Source organism: Pseudonaja textilis, chromosome 1 (assembly GCF_049901715.1).
Source record: "Pseudonaja textilis isolate UNSWEBS1 chromosome 1, rPseTex1.2, whole genome shotgun sequence".
In the NCBI taxonomy this organism is placed as follows: domain Eukaryota; kingdom Metazoa; phylum Chordata; class Lepidosauria; order Squamata; family Elapidae; genus Pseudonaja; species Pseudonaja textilis.
The window spans coordinates 167,913,635-167,936,878 of NC_141990.1; the positions used below are offsets into that span (position 1 = coordinate 167,913,635).

At 43.3% G+C, this 23,244-nt stretch overlaps 1 protein-coding gene across 4 annotated transcripts in view; it reads right to left on the minus strand.

The window, feature by feature from the left end:
• Positions 1-23,244, minus strand: part of PARD3B (par-3 family cell polarity regulator beta) — an 897,218-nt gene that overhangs the window by 843,621 nt on the left and 30,353 nt on the right. For 3 of the 4 annotated variants that reach the window (XM_087913651.1, XM_026707819.2, XM_026707818.2), the window contains exon 2: positions 13,352-13,453. In XM_087913651.1, the coding sequence (XP_087769777.1) occupies positions 13,352-13,453 (102 nt within the window). Of the gene's footprint in view, positions 1-1,164; positions 1,293-13,351; positions 13,454-23,244 lie in introns of those variants that run through there. The other variant, XM_087913713.1, reaches the window with a different exon arrangement.

A 23,244-nucleotide genomic window follows, 5' to 3' on the forward strand; every position in this document is an offset into this window, starting at 1 on the left:
TCGATAGGTGCCTGTGTGGTCCAGGCTGCCGTCATAGCTGTGCTTCACATAGAATGAGCAGTCACCACCCGAGGCACCGGAAGAGACCTACTTTCATAGGCTCTGGAGATGCAGGAATAAATCCATCAACCCACTGTCAATGGCATGACTTTGGAACCCAAGGTGGCCGGTTGAAATGACACAAAAAGAGCCTCTGTCCTGAGAAGAGCTGCTGTTCTACGAATATAGATCTTTAACACTCTGCAAATTTCCAGAGTACGCCATGCCTGTTCCAAGGCATGAGTAGGATTAGGGCAGAAATTTGGCAAAGTAAGCTCCCGAGCCCTAGGGAGCCAGGAGTTGATCTTGGGCAGGAATGTGAGATCCAATCTAAGAACAACTTTATCTGAGTGGAAGATACAGAGATCTTCCCTAACAGACAGAGCTTATTTCAAAAATTATCCTAGCCAAAGTGATCGCTACTATGAATGCCACCTTAATGGACAACATATATAGGCTAATGAGTCTAAGAGGTTCAAAGGGAGTCCTAATCAAAGCTTGAAGTACCTTAGGGAGATCCCAAGCTAGGAACCTATGGACCACTGGAGGTCAGATACTGGATGCTCCTTTTAGGAACCTACAAATAGTCTGATTGAGGGACAAGGACCCTTTCCTGTGAGTGTGAAGCACAGAAGAGAGGGTTGCCACCTGTCTATAAAGAGTATTGGCTGTGAGCCCTCTGTCTAGTCCATCCTGCAAGAAATCTAAGATATTGGCTGTTGAGATAGCCATAGGCTGAAGGCCAGCTTTGTCACACCACTGACAAAAGGTCTTCTAAGTGGCATCACAAATGCAATTAGTAGAGGGTTTCCTGACCACTTGGATCCTACGAATTACCCTCTGTGAAATGTTGTACTCTCTCAGAGAGCCCTGCTGAATCGCTATGTGGTCAGTTGTAACCACTGAGGCCCTGGATGAACTAGGGCCCCCTGATGCAATGATATCTTGTCTGGAGGGATCTTCCATGGTTTGGTGATGAAGAGATTCACCAGGTCTGCAAACCAGGGACACTGGGGCCAATCAAGAGTGAGAAGTATGACCTCCGCCCTCTCCTCCAGGATCTTTCTGATGACCGCTGGAAGAAGCAGAAGAGAAGGAAAGGCATACAGAAGGTCCAGAGGCCACCTGCTCTTGAGAGCGTTGGTCCCTTCCGCCTCCAGGGTCATGAACCTGGTGAAGAACATGGGTAGCCTGACATTGCTTGCAGAAATAAACATGTCCACTACTGGTTGGCCAAACCTCCGGGTCAGCTCCTGAAATAAAAGAGGTAGAGACTCCACTCTGAATGGTATATCCTGGCCCTGCTTAGCCAGTCTGCTTGCACATTGTCAATACCCAATATATGTTCTGCCTGAATGAAGAAGAGATTTCTCTCTGCCCACTGACCCAAGCATTCTGCTTCTAACATTAAAGACCTGGACGGGGTTCCACCCTGCCTGTTTATGTGGCTATATTATCACTCATAATAAGGACATGAGACCCCTGTTTCAAAGAACTAAACCATTTAAGAGCTAAGCGGCCTGCTCTCAACTCCAACCAATTGATATTTCTCTTTTGTTCTAGTGTCGGCCTTGTGCCTTCTGTGACTGAAGATGACCCCCCCCCCCGCCATCTGAAGAGACTGGCATCAGTAGTGATGATGAGCTGTGGGGGCTCTTTAAATAGGTGGCCCTTGCTAATTGCTTGGAATTGCAACTACCTAAAGGACTGTTTCACTGACTTGGGGACCCTGACCTTACATGAGGAGTGACTCCTTCTCGCCTTTTGATAAGGCAAGAAGAACCACTGCAGTGTCCTTGAGTGCAGACATGCCCAAGGCATGATGGAGATGCAAGACACCATCTTCCCCAGAAGCTGAGATAGAAGGGCCAAAGGTACCGTATCTGCCCTCTGAATTTTGCCTGGCCAGTGCCTGTAAACTGTCACGGCGATCTTGGGAGATAAAAACCTTACAAGAGACTGTGTCAATATTGGCCCCCAAATGTAATAAACATGTAGTGGGGATGAAGTGACTCTTTTTGGTATTGATTGAGAAGCCATGGGCCTGTAAAAGGGAAACTGTCAGCTAGAGGTGTCTCAGGGCACTGGTCTCCGAGGATGATTGAATTAAAATATCATCCAGGTTGCACTGCATCCTTACTGGAACAGCCCACAAATGTGCTGCTAGCACTGTCAGCACTTTAGTAAAGACCCTAGGGGCCGAAGATAGCCCAAAGGGCATGACCCTGTATTGATAATGTTTCCCAGAATAACAAAAATGCAGGAAACATCTCTGTGACTGATATATCCTGATGTAAAGATATGCTTTGGTGAGGTCAATTGAAGTGAGAAAGTCACCCTCTCGAGTGCTCTCCAAAATTGTTTGAAATGATTGCATCTTGAACCACTTGTAGAACAAATATTTATTAAGCCTTTTAAGATCCAGAATAGCATGCCACACGACCACCCCCTGAAGCTTTGGGAATAACAAAAAGCTGGGAGTAAAATCCCATTTCTTGTTGACTCAGAGGAACTAGTTGAATAGCTGTAATATCCAGAAAATGCTGTATAGCCTTCTCCATAAATTCCCTCATTGATGCCTCCCTGGATACAGGACAAGGCACAAAGAACCTGGGTGGTTGTGATCTAAATTCTAGGAAAAGGCCAGATCTAACTGTATCAAGTACCCAAGCATCAGATGTCGTAGCTTCCCACCAGTCAGCAAAACAGAATAATCTGCCCCCAATGGGAGAACTATCACTACAATTAACGAGAATGTTGGAAAAAGCTACTTCCTCCCCCACGAAAGGGCTGCTTGCCTGAATACAGGATTCTGTCCTTGGCAGCTCATTCATATATACATATATATATATATAAAACACAACAAACACTGACAAACACAGACATAAAACATCAAATAAAGCCATCTTTCCATTGTACAGTGTATCAGTCGGTACATATCTCTTGTGCACAGTATCAAGTCTTCCCCTCCTAAATTTAAATTGAAATTCATATTATGTAAATCAACTATCCTTATCATATTATTGTCAAGTCATTATTAGACTTTAATTACAGATTCCTGTCATCCTTTCTGAGCAAATCTCAACTTTTACAAGACCTAGTTCATATCATTCATTTCACTGTAATCAATTGTAACATATCCTTACATTGTATTTATCTTTACTATTATGTTATATTTGTATTATGTGTATTTACTTCTCTATTTTCTTATCTAGCCATTGGTAAAATAAATCCCATATTTTATAGTATTCTTTATCTTCTTGCTCTCTAATTGCCAATGTCAATTTACTCATTTCTGCACATTCCATTATTTTCTTAATCACCTTCTATCGGAATTTTTTCATTTTTCCAATTTTAAGCAAATACAATTCTAGCTGCTGGTAAAACATTAATAATCAAATATATCAATCCTCTACTATATCCTTCAGGTAAGATACCCAATAAAAATATCTCTGGTTTCATGTCTATATGCTGTTTTGTCATTTTTTCCAGCCATGTATGAATTTTAGTCCAGTATCTTTTGGCTTCCAGATACGTCCAGTTATCTGATGGCATTTTCAACATTTCTCCGATCTGTCCTTGAACATCCTTGCTATTCTTGCTGGGGGTAAATGCCACCTGTAAAACGTCTTATACAAATTCTCTTTATATGCTGTTGACATTGGTAATTTATAGTTTTGAATCCATAATTTCTGCCATTTTTCTAAATCTATCCCATATCCAAATTTTTCCCCCAAACAATCGTTTTTGACTTGTTCTTCTTCCAACGTCACTCCAAGTAAATAACCATATAACCTTTTAATCATCCTCTCACCAGTACCTGTTAAATTTTCATCTAATTCAGTAAGTTTATTATGAAACCCTTCTGTTCTACTATCTTTTTAAAAAAAAACAGTTTTATTAATTTTAACAACAAACAAAAACACATAAAACATAAAAACATCATCCTTTCCTTCATGAATTTACAGACAATGTGTCGGTTGGTTTACCACTTTTTTTAGTGCATCCATTTCATAGTCTCCATTGTAGTTATATTACATAATAGCTCATATTATCAATCAACAATTAGATAGACTGATATCATTATTAAACAATCATTTGACTATAATTTTGTTAGTTCATACTTTAACGAGATAACTATAGTTTACTTAATTTATTTTATAGCAAATCATAAAGTCATACCAAGTCTATCTTAATAGAATTTTATAAAGATAGTATCAAATAAAAAAAAGAAATATGTATTCATTGTTTCCTAAGGTTCTAAATATTCTATTATTATATTTTATTATCTAACCATTGATAGAAAAGGCCCCAAACTTCATAGAAGTGTTTATCTTCTTGTTCTCTAATTTCAAATGTCAATCTACTCATTTCAGCACATTCCAATATTTTCTTAATAATTTCTTCCTGTGATGGTATTTTCTCATTCTTCCAATTTTTAGCAAATACAATCCTAGCCTCTGTTAATACATTTACAATCAAATATTTCAAATTTTTATTGTATGTATCAGGTAAGATTCCCAATAAAAAAATCTCTGGCTTTAAATCTATATGTTTCTTTGTCATTTTTTCCAACCATATGCGAATTTTAGTCCCATATTTTCTAGCGTCCTCACAAGTCCACCACATATGGTAATATGAGCCAGTCCTTCTGTTCTACTATCTTTATCATATCTAGAATGTATTTGTACATATGAGTACCAATTCATCTTTGTTTCTTGCTCCTCTAGTTCTTGCTTTGTTCTGAGTTCACCCTGTTCATTTAATAATTCACCATATCTAACTGTGTGTTCCATTATCCAAAAACAATTGGATAAGCAAATGGCTGTATAGTTGATAACCAGACTGGTATTTTCATATAATGTTGTTTTCTTATTTTCTCCCATATCATCAATAATGCATCTTGAATATAATGTCTTCTAAAATACCCATGTGTTTTACTTTCCTTATACCATAAAAATGCATGCCATCCCAATATCAAATCATGACCTTCCAACGTTAACAATCTAGTATTCCTCAAAACAAGCCATTCTTTCATCCACATCAATGTTACCGCCTATTAATATAATTCCCAATTGGGTAATCCAAAACCTCCTCTTATTCTAGCATCCTGTAACAATTTAAGTTTTATCCTTGCCTTCTTTTCCTGCCATATATATTTCAATGTTATTTTATTTAAATCGTCAAAATATTCTTTCCCTAATTTAATTGGAATTCTCTGAAACAAATATAATATCTTTGGTAATATATTCATTTTAATGAATATATTTGGTAATATATTCATTTTATTCTCCCTATCAGAGATAATTGTAAATTTTCCCATTTTTTTCAGGTCTGTTGCAATCTGTTGTTTTAATTTATAATTGTCTTCCTTCAATGTTCCACATCTTGCTGTTAATTGTATTCCTGAGTATTTAACTGTGTTTGTGATCTTTGTTCAAACTCTCTGTCAGTTCTTTCTTTTGTTTTTCCATCATGTTTTTAACTAATATCTTAGTTTTATTTTTATTTATTTTCAATCCTGCCACCTGACCATATTCTTCAATCTTTTCTATTAACTTGGGCGCTGTTTTCAGGGTTAGGGTTAGAGAACTATCACTACAATTAACAAGAATGTCAGAAAAAGCTACTTCCTCCACCATGAAAGGGCTGCTTGCCTGAGTACTGGATTCTGTTCTTGGCAGCTCATTCTTGTGGCCACTCCTGATGAATGAAAGCTTGCCTCTGCAACCCTTGTGCTCCCAGGCTGGCTTCTGGCCTAAAAGATGATCTACGGGAGTATGAAGCTGCTCTGTAAACAGAACACCTAGACAGAGAAGGGAGGAACTTTCTCTTGTCCCTTGTCTCAACCAGGTGAGGATCCAAAGATTCCCCAAACAACTTCTCTCTGTGGATCGGAGCAGAGGCCACCTTCCACTTGTGCCTGCCATCTGCCTGCCAATTCTTTAGCCAGACCATCCTGTGGACTGCCACTGATGTTGCTATGGCCTTTGTGGCAAATCTGGCACTATTCAAGGTGGCATCCGCTGTGAACTCTGCTGCTGCCATCAGTTTGTTGATGTCTTGATGGACCCTGACATCAGTAATGGGGATATATCCTGCAGTTGCCTGAGCCAACGCAAGGAGGCTCTACTAAAGAAGGATGCTGTAGATGAAGCTTTGACTGCCCACGCAGCTGCCTGATGCGTTCTTTGAAGGGATTGCTCTATCCATTTATCTTCTGCTTTTAAGGCTTCCTCTGGATCTGCTGGATTTGAGGAGGACACCAAAGCTGCCACCGGGTTGTCTACTGTTGGCACCTGCAGAGATCTGGTAAGCTCAGGACCCATATTAAAATATCAACACTCGTTAGCAGATAACATGGGCACTGTCCCAGGGGATTCCAATTGTTGGTTGATTACATTCAAATATAGTCTTGGAGCCGGAACCACCTCTGTGTGCAGGGTTGGCTCAGAGAAGAACTGATCCAGAGGGGCTGGGATATCTCCCACTGTCTCCCCAACATCTGCCTCTGGCCCCAGCTGAGCTGTGTTCTTAGCCTTGAATAACAAAGAATGAAACAAAGTCAGCTTGAACAGACCAGTAAAGGCTGGTCAAACTGGAATCACTCCTTCATCTTCAAAGAGATCTGACTCTCTCTTGTCTTTCTCTGCAGCCATAGAAGAGTGACTGTGCACTGATGGATCTGGCTAAACCCGATCCAGCCTACCTCTAAGGTAAAGGGATGGGTCAGGATCTCACATAATAGAATGACCAGAAGCCACAGATTCAGGCCTTCTTAACAATTGTAGGCTTTCCACTATACCTCTCCTTATAGCCTCAGATATGATTGCCTCCATATGAGCAGGTACTTCAGCTCAGAAACTTCAGGATCACGCAGGCCTGCAGCAGTGTGTCAATGTGGCCTCCACCCCTGATCTGGGCCTTCTAGGGGGTTGCTCCCATGATTCACCTTGAAAGGCTATCTGAGGCACCTTTCATAATCCCTGCCTACTGCCATTAACTGTAGATCTGAAGATTCCAATGTCTTATTAGGGGACTAGGCCTGCAAGCAAGGCCTACATACAGCCCCAGGCTCTGCTTGCAATACAGGGGCATAGATAGCAGAAGCTGACTCATCTGGAGGAGGAGATCTGAGGCTCCTCCCACCAGTAGCATGCTGGCTCTTTTCCACCTGCTTCTCCAGGGCTCTTTTTCTCCTCGTGGCATCCTGTTCTTCTGCTTTAGAAGGCTTTTTGGGAGCAGGGGCCTTCCTTGTCTGCCTACCCCTAGACTTGCCATTAGAAGAGGAGGGACTGTGGCCTCCTTCCTTCTGTGTATCCGCCATCTTGACCTGAAAGATATGGATAGTTGTGCCACAAGAGGGAGAGACTGGTAACTGGGGGGTGGGGGTGAGGATTAATGGCTGCAATTAAGCCCCCTTTTCTTTAATCCCAAGGCCCCCTTTTTTATCAAGGTCCCTCTTACCTCTGCCTGGCTGAAGCAGGCCTCCTTGGGCCTAAACGCTGGGCTGCAACCGTGCCCTGCCAGTTTTTCCCTACCTTCAGACCGTGGGCTGGCTCATGACTACTTCAACACCTGGAGCAGCCTCCAATCCAGCTCAGTAAAGGCCCTGCCTGCTGCAGGGTGCCCTGGGCATGCCACACAATTTCCTGTCTCAGCACTGGTTCTCCTTCACCAGCGCTGGCATCTGTGGCTGATCTCGTTGATTTTCAGGCCAATCTGCCTACCGATATCACAGACTGCTGCCACACTAGGGCCGATGCTGTTAGCGCACCATGCTTGGCTAGGGGTGCTGGAAACCCCTTTAGCCAAGCCACTGGGTCATTCCTAAGGAAAGATTACCTGTGGCACTATCTCTCTGCTCTTGATCATCGATGCGAGGTCTTTTAAAGTGAAAAAACTCCACTTCAGCAAACTGAAAGTGGAGCTCCCAAATAACACGTCCATCCTGGCTGGGACTGAGTCAAAAGCTGGGACATGGCCAATGGCACAGGGCGGAGCTTAATCAATTAGGCAGACTCAGTCCAATCAGCAAGGACAGGAGTCATCCCCCTCTCACTCACTGGACTCTTGTAGTCACAGAAAGGAGAAAACAATGGTGTGCAAACTTAGAAACAGAGAGTCAAAGCCAAAGTGAAAATAACTGTGTTTTTAAAGTTTTTTTTTACTACATCAATCTGTCTAGTTCATAGCAGAGGCAAGATTTGATCCAAGAATATTCTTGTACACAAGGTCAATTCAGAAGACCATGAATTTGTTACATTAAAAGTGCTACTTTGCATTTTCTAGATATACCATAAAGAAGAGCTATATTGACCAGTCCTCCATATTTGCTGCAAATGATATAGACAGGCTTGCACTTTCTTAGAATTTCTATACAGTTTTTCTAAATTTTATTATGATTACAACCAAATGATTATATGTGAGAGTGATTCAACCATATCTTAAATGCTATAAGGAAATGGCACATGCTATTTAGGAAGCGAAGACAGAATGGAGAAGGAATAAATATTAAAAAAATAATAAGAGCACAGAAAGCAGGGAAAATAAATACATGATAGTCTAGGGTAGATTTTGCCAATGAAACTGAAAGACAATATACTATGCCATTGATGCATCAAAAAAGGATGGTACAAAAATTAAGGGGGGGGGAGCTAAAGAGAAAGGAAATATGGATATATTTGGTTAGAGAAACAACTAATAATACTTTATAAAAGGTACAGTATATATGCAGCCAAAGATAAATGAAAAACAGAAGCTATATAGTTGCCTAACCTTTTTTGATCATAGATGTTTCCTGTTTCTTTCCTCAAAGAATAGGAAATGTAGGAGTTCATCGTATTACTGGAATATTTTGCTGTTTTGCACATCACCTCCAAAACCCTCCCCATTCTTATTATTTCAAACAGCTGTCAGCCAGCTCTTCTCAAAAATCCCAACAGTTAATTAGCAACAAGGCATAGTAAATATGTACAGCATACCACATTTAATTATACTGTAATTTTCTTAAGTTAGAAACTGCACACTATTCAATTTGTGACATTTTTCCTTTCTTAGAAAAAGAAATTTTAGCCTTCCAGTTAAAATTACCATAAATTTCCTTGACAACTCTAAGACTGTTGAATTGTTTGAACAACCTATTTCACCTTCACAGAATGCAAGTCATGTAAAAAGCTAATAGTTGTAATTTTTGAGGGGAAAAAATTTCTCTACGCTATTTGGCAGTATGATAATTGGAAGCAGGTAATGCCTAAGCTTGTTTTTACCTCATGCCTTTAACTTTCTATGGTAGAAGACAGAGGTGGGATTCAGCCGGTTTGAACCAGTTCACGCAAAAATTAAATTTTTGCCCAGTTTGGAGAATCGGCTAATCACACTACTGGCTGGCCCCGTCCCGCCCCTCCCAGTCACTCCTTATCTCATCTCGCCTGCCTTGGCCATGATATAGCAACTGTATGCTGGCTCCCTCCCTCACTTGCCTTGACCACATGGCCCACACGGCGCAGCCCACTTGCCTGCCTTCGCTCCAGCCTCCCACACAGCCCAGCTCCCTGCTGAGCCTTCCTTTGCCATTCTCTGCTGTCTCTGATGTGGCCTAGCTACCTGCCTGTCTGGTGAGCCTTCTTTCGCCTCTTTGCCGGTGCAAACGGCCTGTTACAGGACCTCCCTAGGGCTCCCTTGGCCTCTAACAGACTGAAATGGAAAGTCCCTGAGCCTGATCCAGCCACCCCGGGTCTTCCTAGGCCTCCCACGGCCTCTTACAGGCCAAAATCGAGGGTCCCAGGGTCCAATCCAGCCATCCTAGCCCCTCTTTGGGCCTTCCTAGAGCTTCCCCAGCCTGTTAAATCTTAAATGAAGGGTCCCTGAGTTCAATCCAGCTGTCCCATGCCCCCTTCAGGGCTTCCTAGGGCTTCCCTGGACTCTTACAAACCAAAATGGAAGGTTCCTGGGCCCAATCTGTTCTCCCCACCCCATTTCCCACAGCTTTACTGTACTTACTTTTTGAAGAGCTGCAGAAGAGGAGGAGCCACGTGGCAGAGAAGCCAAAATGTTTTATTCAGAAGCCAGTGAAGTTATAAGAATGTGAGATGTAAGGAAAACAGCTTTCCCCATCTGAATAAAAGTCTTCGGCTTTTCTGCCATGAGGGTCTGCAGGCTTAGTTTGGGCCCAGTCTGCTTGCTGCTGACTGGCTAGTTCGAAGGAGCAACTTCAAGGATTGAGGGGTGGCAGCCAATCAACAAGAGCCTTGCAGTTCAGCCCGATGAGACAAAGGAAGCAACCTCCCCTTTCATTGGCTGCTTCTGCCTCAATCGCTGAAGCAGGAGGTTGCTGTGGCCCCAGTCCAGGCCTAGGCCTACTGGCCATGTGGCCCCAGTCCAGGCCTAGGACTGCTGGCCACATGGCGCCAGCCAAAGTCTTTTACTCAGAAGCTGGCAAAAATGTTTTCCTTAGATTTCATGTTCTTACAGCTTCACCATCATCTGAATAAAACACTTTGGCTTCTCTGCCAGTGGGTCAGCCTCTTCTGGACCTCTGTAAATCTTTTAAAAAGTAAGATCTTCAAAAAGTAAGTAATAAAGTAAATGGTATATTTCCATTATTTTCAGTGGGAAGTAAAGGTAATTAAATTAGCACGAATGTAACCCATTAAGGTTATATTTAAAATATTTCATATGTTTAAAATGTCCCCGGTTTGCAACTAAATCATTTATGTCTATCCTTTGATTTTTGCACCAAATTGTACATTTTTGTTTTGATAAAAGCAAAATGAATATTCAGTGAAAACCAATCTGTTTCTTCATAGTAGTTCCTCTCTCACCATCCTCTAAAGCTCTACTCCTTAACTGGTTTTTCTTAATAATTTGTCTATTTAGAACAACATAAAGGAAGCAGCAAAAAAGGCAACAGAATTCCTAAGGGAGCAAAATCCCTACATCTACCAGTATATAATGATGGTCTCTAAAGTGGTCTTATTGCCACAGTAAAAAGCAGTAAAAAAAAACAAAACAATGACTTTAAAATACAGCCATTACTGTTTCCAGAATATATACCAGTAGTTGCTAAAATTTTAGAAGGTACCTATATTAACAGACAGCTGCTTCCATTAGCAGAAGAACAGCTTCCAATATAGGGGGGAATAATCATAAATCCAGCAAGTTTTTATATTTGCTTGAGAGTCTATGAGAAACCTGTTGCTAATGTTAGAATGAGACTTCACTGAACAACTAATATAGTTTTGTCTTCTTGTAGTTCTTGAAATCCATGCCACGGAATTCAATGTTTCAAAGGCATTCATATCATTTTAGCCATTTTTACATCAGATTGCCAGATTTAAACATTTCATGGAAAAGTTTTTTTATAATGCTGCTATCAAGCATTGTACATTAGGCTTGTTAAATTTCCTGTTTCTGATGAGATTGCGTTTCTCAATGCTTCAAGTGTATAATGGCTTATTTAGTTATATTAACAGAATAGATATCAGTAAAAATCATATCTTTATAGCAAAAAAAGTAAGTAATCCATGGGAAATGGGGTGGGGAGGAGTAAGTAGAATCTGGGATGCTAGCAAAGCAGGCCCAGTCTATGCAGGATGGGGGAAAGCAATTATGTGGACCCTAGGGGAGCATGAGGTATCTCAGTGGAGTGGGGGAGGCCTTGAATGGTCTGCTCTACTACTAGGCCCCAAAAGCTGTTCCCCACGTGCATTTAAAGATCTGAACATTCGATTAACAATTGCTTAGGGAAAAGTAGGGAGTGATCACGTTCATTTAACATGATTCAATCAAAGAAATCTCCAAGTTACAAATGTAATTGGCAGGCTCTATTATATTTGTAACTGGAGGATTACCTGTATAATGAGAGTAAATGAGAGTCATAGGGAAGTCCTGCCTTAGCACCACATGAGTCCCGTGTCATGCCCACCCTGGCCGCGCCCTCCCAGTCACATGACCACCCAGCCACACCTACCCAGCTGGTTATTAGGGCAGAGAACTGGTTGATAAATTATTTGAATCCCACCATTGGTAGAAGACTATAGAAAGTATACACTAGTTTAAGATAATTTATAAGATTCCGCTGCCAAATATTCACATCAAAATGTATGTTTCAAAATTAAATATATTTTGTCTTCCATAAAAATCACAAATGAACCACTAACCTGATTAATACTCTTATATTCCTCAAGTACTTTCTAATTAGTGACCAATCAAATTAACTTCCCAACTCCCAGAATTTGCTATGGCCATTGCTGTAAGGAGTTGAAAGGTGCAAAAATCTGATATAAAAGACCAGATGCTATAGCATTGTCTTTGCTGAGCATAAAGTACCAGGAAAAAATGATTAAAACATTGTAAGTAGGACCCAGAGTTCACTCTATTAAACTGAGTAAGTCCAAAGCCAATCCAAGCATTTTCTCCGCCACCCGTGAACCTCACATTTCAGAGACAGATTGTTCAGGAGAATATGTTATATGGATATGATTTTCTAAGCTGCTCCCTGGAAGAGAAAAAGCAAGAAAAGCTGACTTTCTTCCATCATCTTTCCTATTACTCTATTCAGAAGATCTTTGGTTTTTTTTTTACTTGGTAGTGGTGGTGGTGGTGGTGGAGGAGGAGGAGGAGGAGGAGGAGGAGGAAGAAAAAAAATCCTTTTGTACAAATATTTTTTCTAAAACCTGCTCAGTAGAAAAATTAAGAACTAATCATTTAAAAGTAACAAATTCATTTAGAACAAGTGGACTATTTCAGCTTTCATATTTTTTTCATAAAGAAGAGCTAACATATGGAACAGACACAAATGAAATTTGTTTGCTATTATCAATCAATGTAGGGGCAATAGGATTATATGAAAATACTGTATTGTCAGAAGAATACATATGTTGTCTCAAATTGTAGATCAATTAAACCTTTTATAAAATGTTTAATGAATATATATATATATATATATATATATATATATATATGACAATGCCATTATCTTTGTGAAATCAAAGAATCAAATCAACACATCTAAAATCAATGCTTAGTCCCACGAACTTCTTAAATTTCAAAACCATACGGGCAAAGGTGTTTTTCCTATTGAATACTTAATATATGATAACAATATATAAAAGGGATTTTTTCAAGAATTCTTGCTGAGTTCAACAAAAACAAAAAGGAGACTGCAATATAAACATTTAACACATCCAACTTGATATTAGCCAGACAAGCATCTGTTAAACATATGGATTTAGCATGAAATTATTATATACAAATCATATCTTAATCAGACACTTTCTCTTTAAAAATAAAGAAATTATTCTCCATCAACCTTATCTTTATCTTCCACAACATCTGCCAAGATGTCATCTGGATCCAGGATTCCGCCATCTGTGTATTCCAGATGGTGAACATTCACCCAATGTGAAGGATTCTGCAAATGAAACATAAGTATGTTTTCTCATTAATCACTATTTAAGTACACTTCTCTCTATAATATGAAGGTTTTCACACTGTATACCATTATATTTAAGAATATCAAATTCTAAAAAATATAAATGCTGAATACTTGCTGAAAAACAAAGCACAAGTGAAATGAAAATTTAGTATCAGAAAAACAAATCCAACCAATATGAAATCATTGCAGGATTTGTTCTGCAGGAGCCAGTAAAAGAACAATGCAAGGCTTTTATTTAAAAAAAACAGGAAAAAGCCCTGCGTAAGACACCTTGCAAACTATGAATTTGTTTGCCTTATACTAATTTAGAATAGTGTTAGTGAACATAATCATTAATTTAAATATTATTTAAAGTGTCATTCTTTAACCATTTCTAATAAATGTAATCACCGAACCGGTAGTAATACCGGTTGAATCCCACTCCTGGTGTGTGTGTGTGTGTGTGTGTGTGTGTAAAAAATTATAAACATTCAATATCTAAATATGCTGAATTAATTTATATAAATATATAAGCATATAAACATTCAACCAAGGTACACAAGTTCATCTACTTGCCCTAATTTTATCACCATTCATTCTTTATTTGCCCTATCAAATACAACTATTTCTGATACAGATTTATAGTATTCTTGGCATAATACAATTTATTACTGAATCATTTGTATATTCATCCATCATCATCTGTATATTAAAATACAAACATATTGTTGTCCCCAAACAATACACTTCTAACATTACCAGAAGCATTTCTTATACATTGGAGAATGGATGCATAAAATAACCACAGAAATATCTTGTTTTATTCTGTGCTTAGTGTTACCCCATTTGCTAAGCATTCCATTTACATCCATTCATACTCTATCAGCACATGCCACGCTTATCACATTCAACAATTCCCTTCCTCCTGATCAACAAATAATACAGTAAACTAGCTTTCTCGCATTCATATATTTCTCAGTAACCTTCTGAGGAACAAAGTGTCAGTTGCACATCTTGCTGACTAACATAAAGCCAATTTGCACTTCATAAATTTGGCTCAGTCACCTCTTCTACCTTCCTAATCGGAATTCTGTCAAACATATTTCTAGGCACATTTTACAAACAAATTTCTGCATTTACTCTTACTACATTTCCCCCCTACACAGGGTAACAACAATAGCATTCTTTCAATTTTCAGAGACAGTTATCTTCATAATAATTTTCTGAACTTCCTCTCATTCCCACCCATCCCTTCGCATCACCTAAAAAAACATTTTCCCTGGATCACATTCATGCCAAATATTATGATTTTATACATAAATAAATTTGTCTCTGTTTCTTCCATCACCATCATTTACTGAAGCATAACGTGCAATTATCACTAGTACATAGACTCCTACTTTTACATGTACTCACAACAGAAATGACACTAATTCATACTTTCTGATAAACATTTTAGCCTCTTAATATTCATCAATTCTATTCCATATGATAAACCACTTTCATTTAAATATGCTAGTCTTCTTCACCTAGTCTCACACTCAGTATATTTTTCCATTCAACACTTGTCTTTTACCAAATATTTAGTAAATATTAGTAAATATTTAAAGCCCTGATGGCACAGTGGTTAGAATGCAGTATTGCAGGCTAATTCTATCAACTGCCCCCAGTTTGATCCTGACCGGCTCAAAGTTGACTCAGCCTTCCATTCTTCCGAAGTCAGTAAAATTAGCAGCCAGAATGTTTGGGGGCGATATGATGACTACTAAACTACTGAGAGAGTGCTGTAAAGCACTATGGAGCTATATATAAGTCTAAGTGCTATTGCTGTGTTCCACATTGTAATCTTTCATATGCCACGGACTTCAACCAAATGATGACAGATGTTTGTCTGAAATGGCATAGGGTTTCCTGCCTGAGGAGGGAAGGAAACCCTATACCATTTCAGATAAACATCATCCATCTATTGGACTAGAAGACCTCCAAGGTCCCTTCCAACTCTGTTATTCTGTTATTCAGTTCAAGAAAAGTTTAAATAGAAATATGAGGAAATGTTTCTTCATCAGCATATAATGGCATCTAACAATAAGAACTGAGTGACAACAAGCAATATTGAAGAAAGAAAGAAGTCTCATAGAAATTGTGGATAGCATGCAATCATAATAATTATAAAATTATAACCAGGCCAGGTATGACTCTATGGTGTACTTTCAATAGTCAATAATCAAACTTTATTAAGCTTAGAACAATGTTTATTTTACTTAAGTATTAAAAGACTAATCTATTGACACTGCAACACGTGAATGTTCAATACTTTGCAAATGAAAGTTGGGAAATTGGGGGGGGCTGGCAGGAGGCAAGCTCTGTGAAGATTAGTAGAATCATGGCTATAAGATCAATACTGAGCAGGCTGATGGGAAGGCAGGCTTGTTTTTATTAAGGCAGGCTGTTAATTTTATATTAAATTACATTTTCATTATTTTTTGTTAGAAGGCAAAGAATCTCAGTTTATTTTAGTAACATTTTGTACTTCATTTTGGATTTTACTTATAAAATTGTTTTTTCATAAAATAAAAAAGGAGTGGATTCCATCAGAGATGGAGAGTCATGAGATGATGTAAAAACAACAACCTTGCCCTAGGTAAATGATGAGAGAAGGATGAAAGATATACTTCAATTCAATGAAGGCCAGAGAACAAACATAAAATTTCAAAACAACCATGAATATTCTGTGACATTATTACTCAAATTTTAATATATATTGCAAATTGAAATATATATTGCTGGCTCATTTGTTTATTTTATTATTATCCCACCACAAACAAATTTCTCTTGACAACATTACATTTATGCAATTCTAAACTCTAATGTCATTTAGTCTCACTCAGTGGCATCTCCAGAGCAAAGCAAAAAAGGCAAGATCCTAATTATGACAACATGATTAAAATCCTGACCCTTTATGTGTATGCCTGGCATTGATGCACATACCCAATAGCTTTTATCTTAATACCACTACCACCCCATAGCCACTGGACATACTACTATTCCATATAAAAGGGGCGTTGGTTCTTACCTGATACGCTTCTTCTCGTAGAGCTGCGTAGAGCGTCCAGGATGGGAGGTGCTCCAGTCTCGGCTCTCACAGGCTGAGCTTGAAATTGAGGAACGCCTCTCACCATCACGTGGTCCTCTCGACTCTCCCCAGTTTTGTGAAGACGAGAAGGAAGGCCCTATTCTCATCCTAACTAAAGAGTATTAGTTTGCTTGGCCGAACAAACGAGGTTCCCCACCAGACGGGCTAATGGGTGGGGCTGGACGCTCTACGCAGCTCTACGAGAAGAAGCGTATCAGGTAAGAAGCAACGCCCCTTCTCCATAGAGCTGCTACGAGCGTCCAGGATGGGACATACCAAAGCTTGGCGAGTCCTGCGGGCGGGCTCCCGTCTGGTGTGGAACCTCCCCTGGAACCTCGAGGACCCGCTGAAGGACCCGCCTGCCAAATGAAGCCTCGGCAGATGCAAACACGTCGATCTTGTAGTGTTTGATAAAGGGGGAAGGAGATGCCCAGGTGGCAGCCCTACAGATGTCAGTTATTGAGGCTTGGGTGGCCCATGCAGCAGAGGTAGCCGCACTTCTAGTGGAGTGGGCGGTGACGCCCGTAGGAACAGGAAGGGACTGTGCCTGGTAGGCCTTAGCGATGGCGGCCCTAATCCAGCGGCCCACGGTTGTGGGCGTTACTTTGTGACCGAGAGACGTAGGCTGAAAGGACACAAATAACGCCTCCGACTTGCGAAAAGGCTGGGTGCGCTTGATATACACTCTCAAGGCGCACCTTACGTCAAGGGAGTGCCACTGTCTCTCCCTCTCTCGAGAGGGGTTGGGGCAGAAGTTCGGGAGGATGAGCTCCTGAGCTCTGTGGAATGCTGAGTTTATTTTAGGGAGGAAGGTAGGGTCAGGTCGGAGAACGACTCTGTCAGAATGAAAAATACAAAGGTCCTGTCTGATGGAAAGGGCTGCCATCTCCGAGATCCGACGAGCGGATGTAATGGCCACGAGAAAGACAGTTTTGAGAGTGAGAAACTGTAAGGAAGCCTCCCTAATGGGTTCAAAGGGGGGCTTGGTAAGAGCGACCAGGACTTTGTTGAGGTCCCAGGTGGGAAAACGGTGTATGGTCGGGGGACGGAGATTGGAAGCTCCCCTGAGAAAAGCCCGGATAAGGGGGTGGTGGGAGATGGGACCCCCAATGTCTGAGGAAACAACAGTTGCGAGGGCCGTGACCTGACGCCTTAGGGTGTTGGTAGACAGACCCTTGTTAAGGCTCTCCTGAAGAAATTCCAGGATCTGAGCAGTGGAGGGAGAAAGGGGATTAATTTGAAGTTTGAGGGCCCAAGAACGGAACCCACGTGGCATTGTAGATACGGGTGGTTGAGGGCCGTCTGGCTGCCAGGATGGTGTCTATAACCTGGCTGGAAAAATTCTGTCCCTTTAAACGGTCCCGCTCAACCTCCAGATGGCTAATTGGAGCCATTGGGGGTTGGGGTGTAGCAGAGGGCCCTGGGACAGGGAGATCTTGTCGGGAGGGATCCTCCAGGGAGGGGCCACCGAGAGGTTGCGGAGGTCCGCAAACCAGGGGCGTCTGGGCCAATAAGGGGCTACTAGAAGAATCTCTGCCCTTTCCAGAAGCAACTTGTGTATCACCCTGGGGATGATGGTAAGGGGGGGGAAGGCATAAAGGAGCCCTGGGGGCCAAGGGCAACGGAGGGCATTGTGGTTCTCCGCCCCGTGAGAGGGGTATCTGGAAAAAAACCTCGGTAGTTGGGCATTGAGGGGGGATGCGAAAAGATCCACCGTGGGGAGCCCGAAGATTGAGACTGCTTCCCTGAATAGGGAGGGGTGGAGGTGCCATTCTGCTTGGTCCAGAGTGGCCCTGCTGAGCCAATCTGCTTGGATGTTTAGGGTCCCTGATATGTGGTCTGCCTTGATGGAGGCCAGATTCCGCCCAACGGCAGAGACGTTCGGCTTCTCTCATGAGCCTTGCTGACTGGGTGCCCCCCTGTCTTTTGATATGTGCCTATGCCGTGATGTTGTCTGTGAGGACCAGGACGTGACGTCCGCGTACCTGCGGTAGAAAGCTGCGAAGCGCCAGGTAAACAGCGTGGTTGTTCTGTTGCCGACCATTTGCCCTGGGACGAGATGGAGAGGGCGTGAGCGCCCCAGCCGAGGAGGCTCGCGTCCGTGGTGACGGTTAGCCTGTCGGGTTCCTTGAAGTAGTGGCCCTTGTTGATGGCCGGCCTGGTCCACTAAAGGAGGGACGTGAGAACTCTTGGAGGAACTCTGACCCAGAGTCGCGAGTTGCTCCTTCCTGAACGTTGATGCGGCAGCAGAAACCATTGTAGGGACCTGGTATGGAAACGGGCCCAAGGGATAATAGATATACATGAAATAAGCTTCCCCAACAGTTTAGACAATTCTAAAAGAGAAACTCTTCTTGCCCTCCTGACATCTTTGATGGATTGTTGGATACTAAGCCACCTGTCCGGAGACAGGAAAACCAGTTCCCGGGCAGTGTCGATCACTGCCCCCAAGTGAGTGAGTCGGGTAGAGGGGGAAAGGTGACTTTTCTTCCAATTAATCATGAACCCATGGTCCTGAAGGGTGGTAAGGGTCAGTTTAGTATCTCGTTGGGCGTGGGCCCTAGAGGAGGAGAGGATGAGGATGTCGTCCAGATAACAGTGGAGACGGACAGGGAAGGATCGCAAGTGGGCGGCGAGAGCCGCCAAAACCTTGGTGAAAACCCTGGGGGCGGAGGACAGACCAAAGGGAAGCACAACGTACTGGAAATGTTGTCTATTGTAGGAAAAGCGGAGAAACTTGTAGTGGGAGGGACCAATTGCAATGTGTAAATATGCCTCGGAGAGGTCAATTGAGGTGAGCCAGTACCCTCGCCGGGTTCCCGTAAGTATAGACTGCAAGGTGTGCATCTTAAATTTACGGGGGGCAAGGTAGCGGTTTAGCCTTTTCAGATCTAGGATAGCCCTCCAACCCCTCGAATGCTTTGGTACTACGAACAAGTGGGAATAGAAGCCTCGCCCCCATTCAGTTGCGGGAACGGGCTGGATGGCCTTTATGTCAAGGAGGTGGCTAATGGCGGCGTCCATAAGAGCCCTTTTGGCAGGGTTCCTGGAAAGGGGGGAGGACATGAAAAATTCGGGAGGGGAGGATTGGAACTCGAGTGCCAGGCCAAGGCGAATCGTATCCCTGACCCATGCGTCGGTAGTGATGGCCTCCCATCGATTAGCGAAGTGCTTGAGGCGGCCGCCTATGGGGAAATTTGCATTATCGTGAATGACGGAAAGGTCTGCTTCCAGATCCCTGGACGGATCCGACCGGTCATGTGGGGGAGGGGGTCTGTAGGAGGGGGATTGGAAGTATCTGGGGGGGAAGGAGGCATGGGAGGAGGAGCGAAAGGAACCTCGGCAAAAGGAGGGAGAGGGACCTCTGGGGTCGGGCCTCCGAAAAAGCAAAGGAAGGTACTTGCGGTTGTTACGGGTCTCGGCCAGGAAGGGGTCGAGAGCTGGTCCAGTTTCCCCCCAGAAATGGGGGCTGAGGCCAGCTTCGCCTTGTTCTTGACGTCCGCTTGCCAGTGGCAGAGCCAGAGCAAGCGGCGAGCACTGACCTGAGACGATATAGCCCTGGTGGAAAATTTTGCGGCTTGGAAGGTAGCGTCAGCCGAAAACTCGGCTGCGGCCGTGAGCTTAGCGATGTCCTGCTGCGCTCTGAGGTTGGCTGCGGGGACATGCTGTTTGAGCTGCCGAAGCCACTTAATAGAGGATCTAATAAAGAAAGACGCAGTAGTGGACGCTCTAACAGCCCAAGCGTCAGATTGGTGAGCACGGCGCAGGGCCAGCTCGGCTCGTTTGTCCTCAGGCTTGAGTGCCTCGAGGGCATCGCTAGGGGTTGAATGGGAAGCTAGGCCCACAATAGGCTCGTCCACAGAGGGGGGATCGAGCAAGAGGGAGAACTGCGGGTCAAGGTTGAAAAAACGCTTGTCCTGAGTGGAAGGAGGGGGAGGGGGCCCCGAGGAGGCTAGCTGCCTGGAGACCAGGTCGGAAAAGATAGGTGGAACAGGAATCACATCAGTCTCCACCACGGGCTGAGAAAAAATGGAATCGAGAGGCTCCCCCGAGGCCGCTGGCTGGGATGGAGTGGGAGGGGTCAGGCCAGAGGTATTTTTGGCCTTGAAGAGAACAGACCTGAACAGGTGCAGCTTAAACAGCCCCACAAATGCGGGCTGGTCCGGGGTGAGGCCCTCGTCCTCCGACATGTCCCCCTCCAGTGGGTCTGCTCCCGAGAAGGGCTCACTGTCAATGATGGACCCCAAGTCGAGGTCTTCCTCTTCCCCAAAGTGGGTAGGACCCCCGAGCTCCTGAGTCTCCATCTCCTCCATCCCCAAAGGCAGAGGCAAATCCCTGTGGGATACTACCTGACCGTGCGAGACATCTGATCTGGAGAGCGATCGAACAGATGGTGCGTGAACTTCAGGGGCCGCGGGCCGTGGGGCCAGACCGGCCATCTGCTGGAGCTCTTGCGCGATTCCTTGCCAGATGACCAACTCCATCCATTGTTTCAGGTTCTCAGGAATCTCTACCATGGGGGGTGGTTGAGGCTCCTCCGAGCGCAGGCCTGCAGCAGTCGGGGTGAAAGTGGCCTCAGGGGCCTGTCTAGGCTGTGAGGATGAGGAATGAGCAGGAGAGGAGGGGGGAGGAGGGTGGGGGGAGGTTGAAGGGGTGGGGGCGGAAGGAGCCAGAGGCACGGAGCATGACTCTCTAGACCGCCTGTCAATTTCTTCCTCAAGTGCCCTGTGACGCCTGAGGGCATCCCTCTGGGAGGCTTTAGAAACTTCCTGTGCCTGTTTGCGCAAGTAGTGGGATTTTGACTTGGCCTTCAAAGAAGTGCCACGAGATACTCTGTCATCTGCCATCTGGAGAAAGAAAAAAGATTTTGAATTAATATGAGACAGTTGGCACGTCTGGATACGACCTACAACAAAGGCCAGGTATCACAACGCTTGTTTCACACACCCCTTTTGGTCAAAAATTTTTTGTAAACTGTTATCAAGAAGCAGGGCCTAGCCCAGGAAAAACCAATCAGCCAGAAAAGTGAACGCCCATGCAGCTGCCCCCTCCGGACGGACCGGGGGGGGGATGACAATGCTGCTACCTCGCCAGCTGGGGAGGCTGCGGAGCCAACGGACCCTGTAGTGCTTGAGAAAAACTTCGAATGAGTACTTGAAGGCACGAGCTGTAATGTAGACAGTCCAAAGGATCTGCCTAGTGATTAGAAGTTACACGCAGCCAGCTGTTAAGGCCTATAGAAAAAAGCGGTCGGCCATGCGGCCACACTCAAAATGGCGGCGACACCTGGGCGCACCCAAGATGGCGGACGCCACGCGGCGCCCAAAATGGCAGCCGCGAGCTATTCGAGGCTACACCCAGCGGCGGTAGTCTCCCAGAGCGAAAAGAGAAGGCCAGAAGGCCGCAAATATCGGGAGAAGCAGGGAAACTATTTCCCCTGGGCTAAAAAGCGTTCGCGGGGGGGAAACAGCAACCGAAGAGCAAAAGGCAGGAAAACGAGGCGGCTTCGCGCTGAGCGAAGGAGCGGCAGGCAAAGGAGAGGGGGGGTGGGGGGGCAGCGCTCGAAGCGCTAGATTGTGCCCCTGGAAAAACGGAATAAAATGCTCCCCCTGTGAAAAGGAAAGGCTCCTTAAGAAGTTCAAACCTCCAATCCACTGCGCTGAGAGAGAGAGGGTCCAAATTCAATAGAACTCTGTGGGAAATGCTGATAGGCCAAGAGCTGAGAAAAAGCAGCCTGACTACCACAAGGCTGAGCTAAAAACTGGGGAACGTCGAGAGGACCACGTGATGGTGAGAGGCGTTCCTCAATTTCAAGCTCAGCCTGTGAGAGCCGAGACTGGAGCACCTCCCATCCTGGACGCTCGTAGCAGCTCTATGGAGAAGTTGTCTTTATGTTGAGCATATAAGGATGATGAGAATGATGGAGCTATGGTGGCAAGGTGGTTAAAATGCAGTATTGCAGACTAATTTTGCTGATTGCCAACTGCCAATAGTTCAGTAGTTTGAGGTTGACTCAGCCTTCCATTCCAAGGTCAGTAAAATGAGGACCCAGATTGTTGGGGATAATATGTTGTCTCTTTAAACCACCTAGAGAGGGTTGTAAAGCACTGTGAAGTGGTATATAAATCTAGGCGCTATTGCTGGACACAAACCTCCAGCTGCTTAACCCACCTTGTCAACTATTGCAGGAAACAATAACATGTATAGATCAAGTCACAGGAATTTTTAAACTCTGACTTACATTTCTGGTTACATTTCTTGATAACTACATTTACAAGAAAATTTACAACAGGTTCACCAATTTTTAAAAAATACTGGCATGGAGAATATCAGGTTTGTACACAAGAATTACATTCAAATTAGAGAGAGATCATAAGAAAAGAGCCACATTAGCCTATGGTAATCAAAAACCAAGAAGATCTCAGTAGCACTTTTCAGATTGAAAAGATATCAAACTCCTTTTAATTTGTGACTCAAATTGGAGGAGGGAAATAGATTGATTATCTGAAAGTATCATTTTAAATTACTTTCATTATTGCCCAAATTGGAGTTTTAATCAAGTGTACTGTGGGCCTATAATCAATAAAATCAAAAACAAAAGCTCTCATATAATTAGTACTATAGGATCAGAACTAAATAGATGAAAGACTAAAAC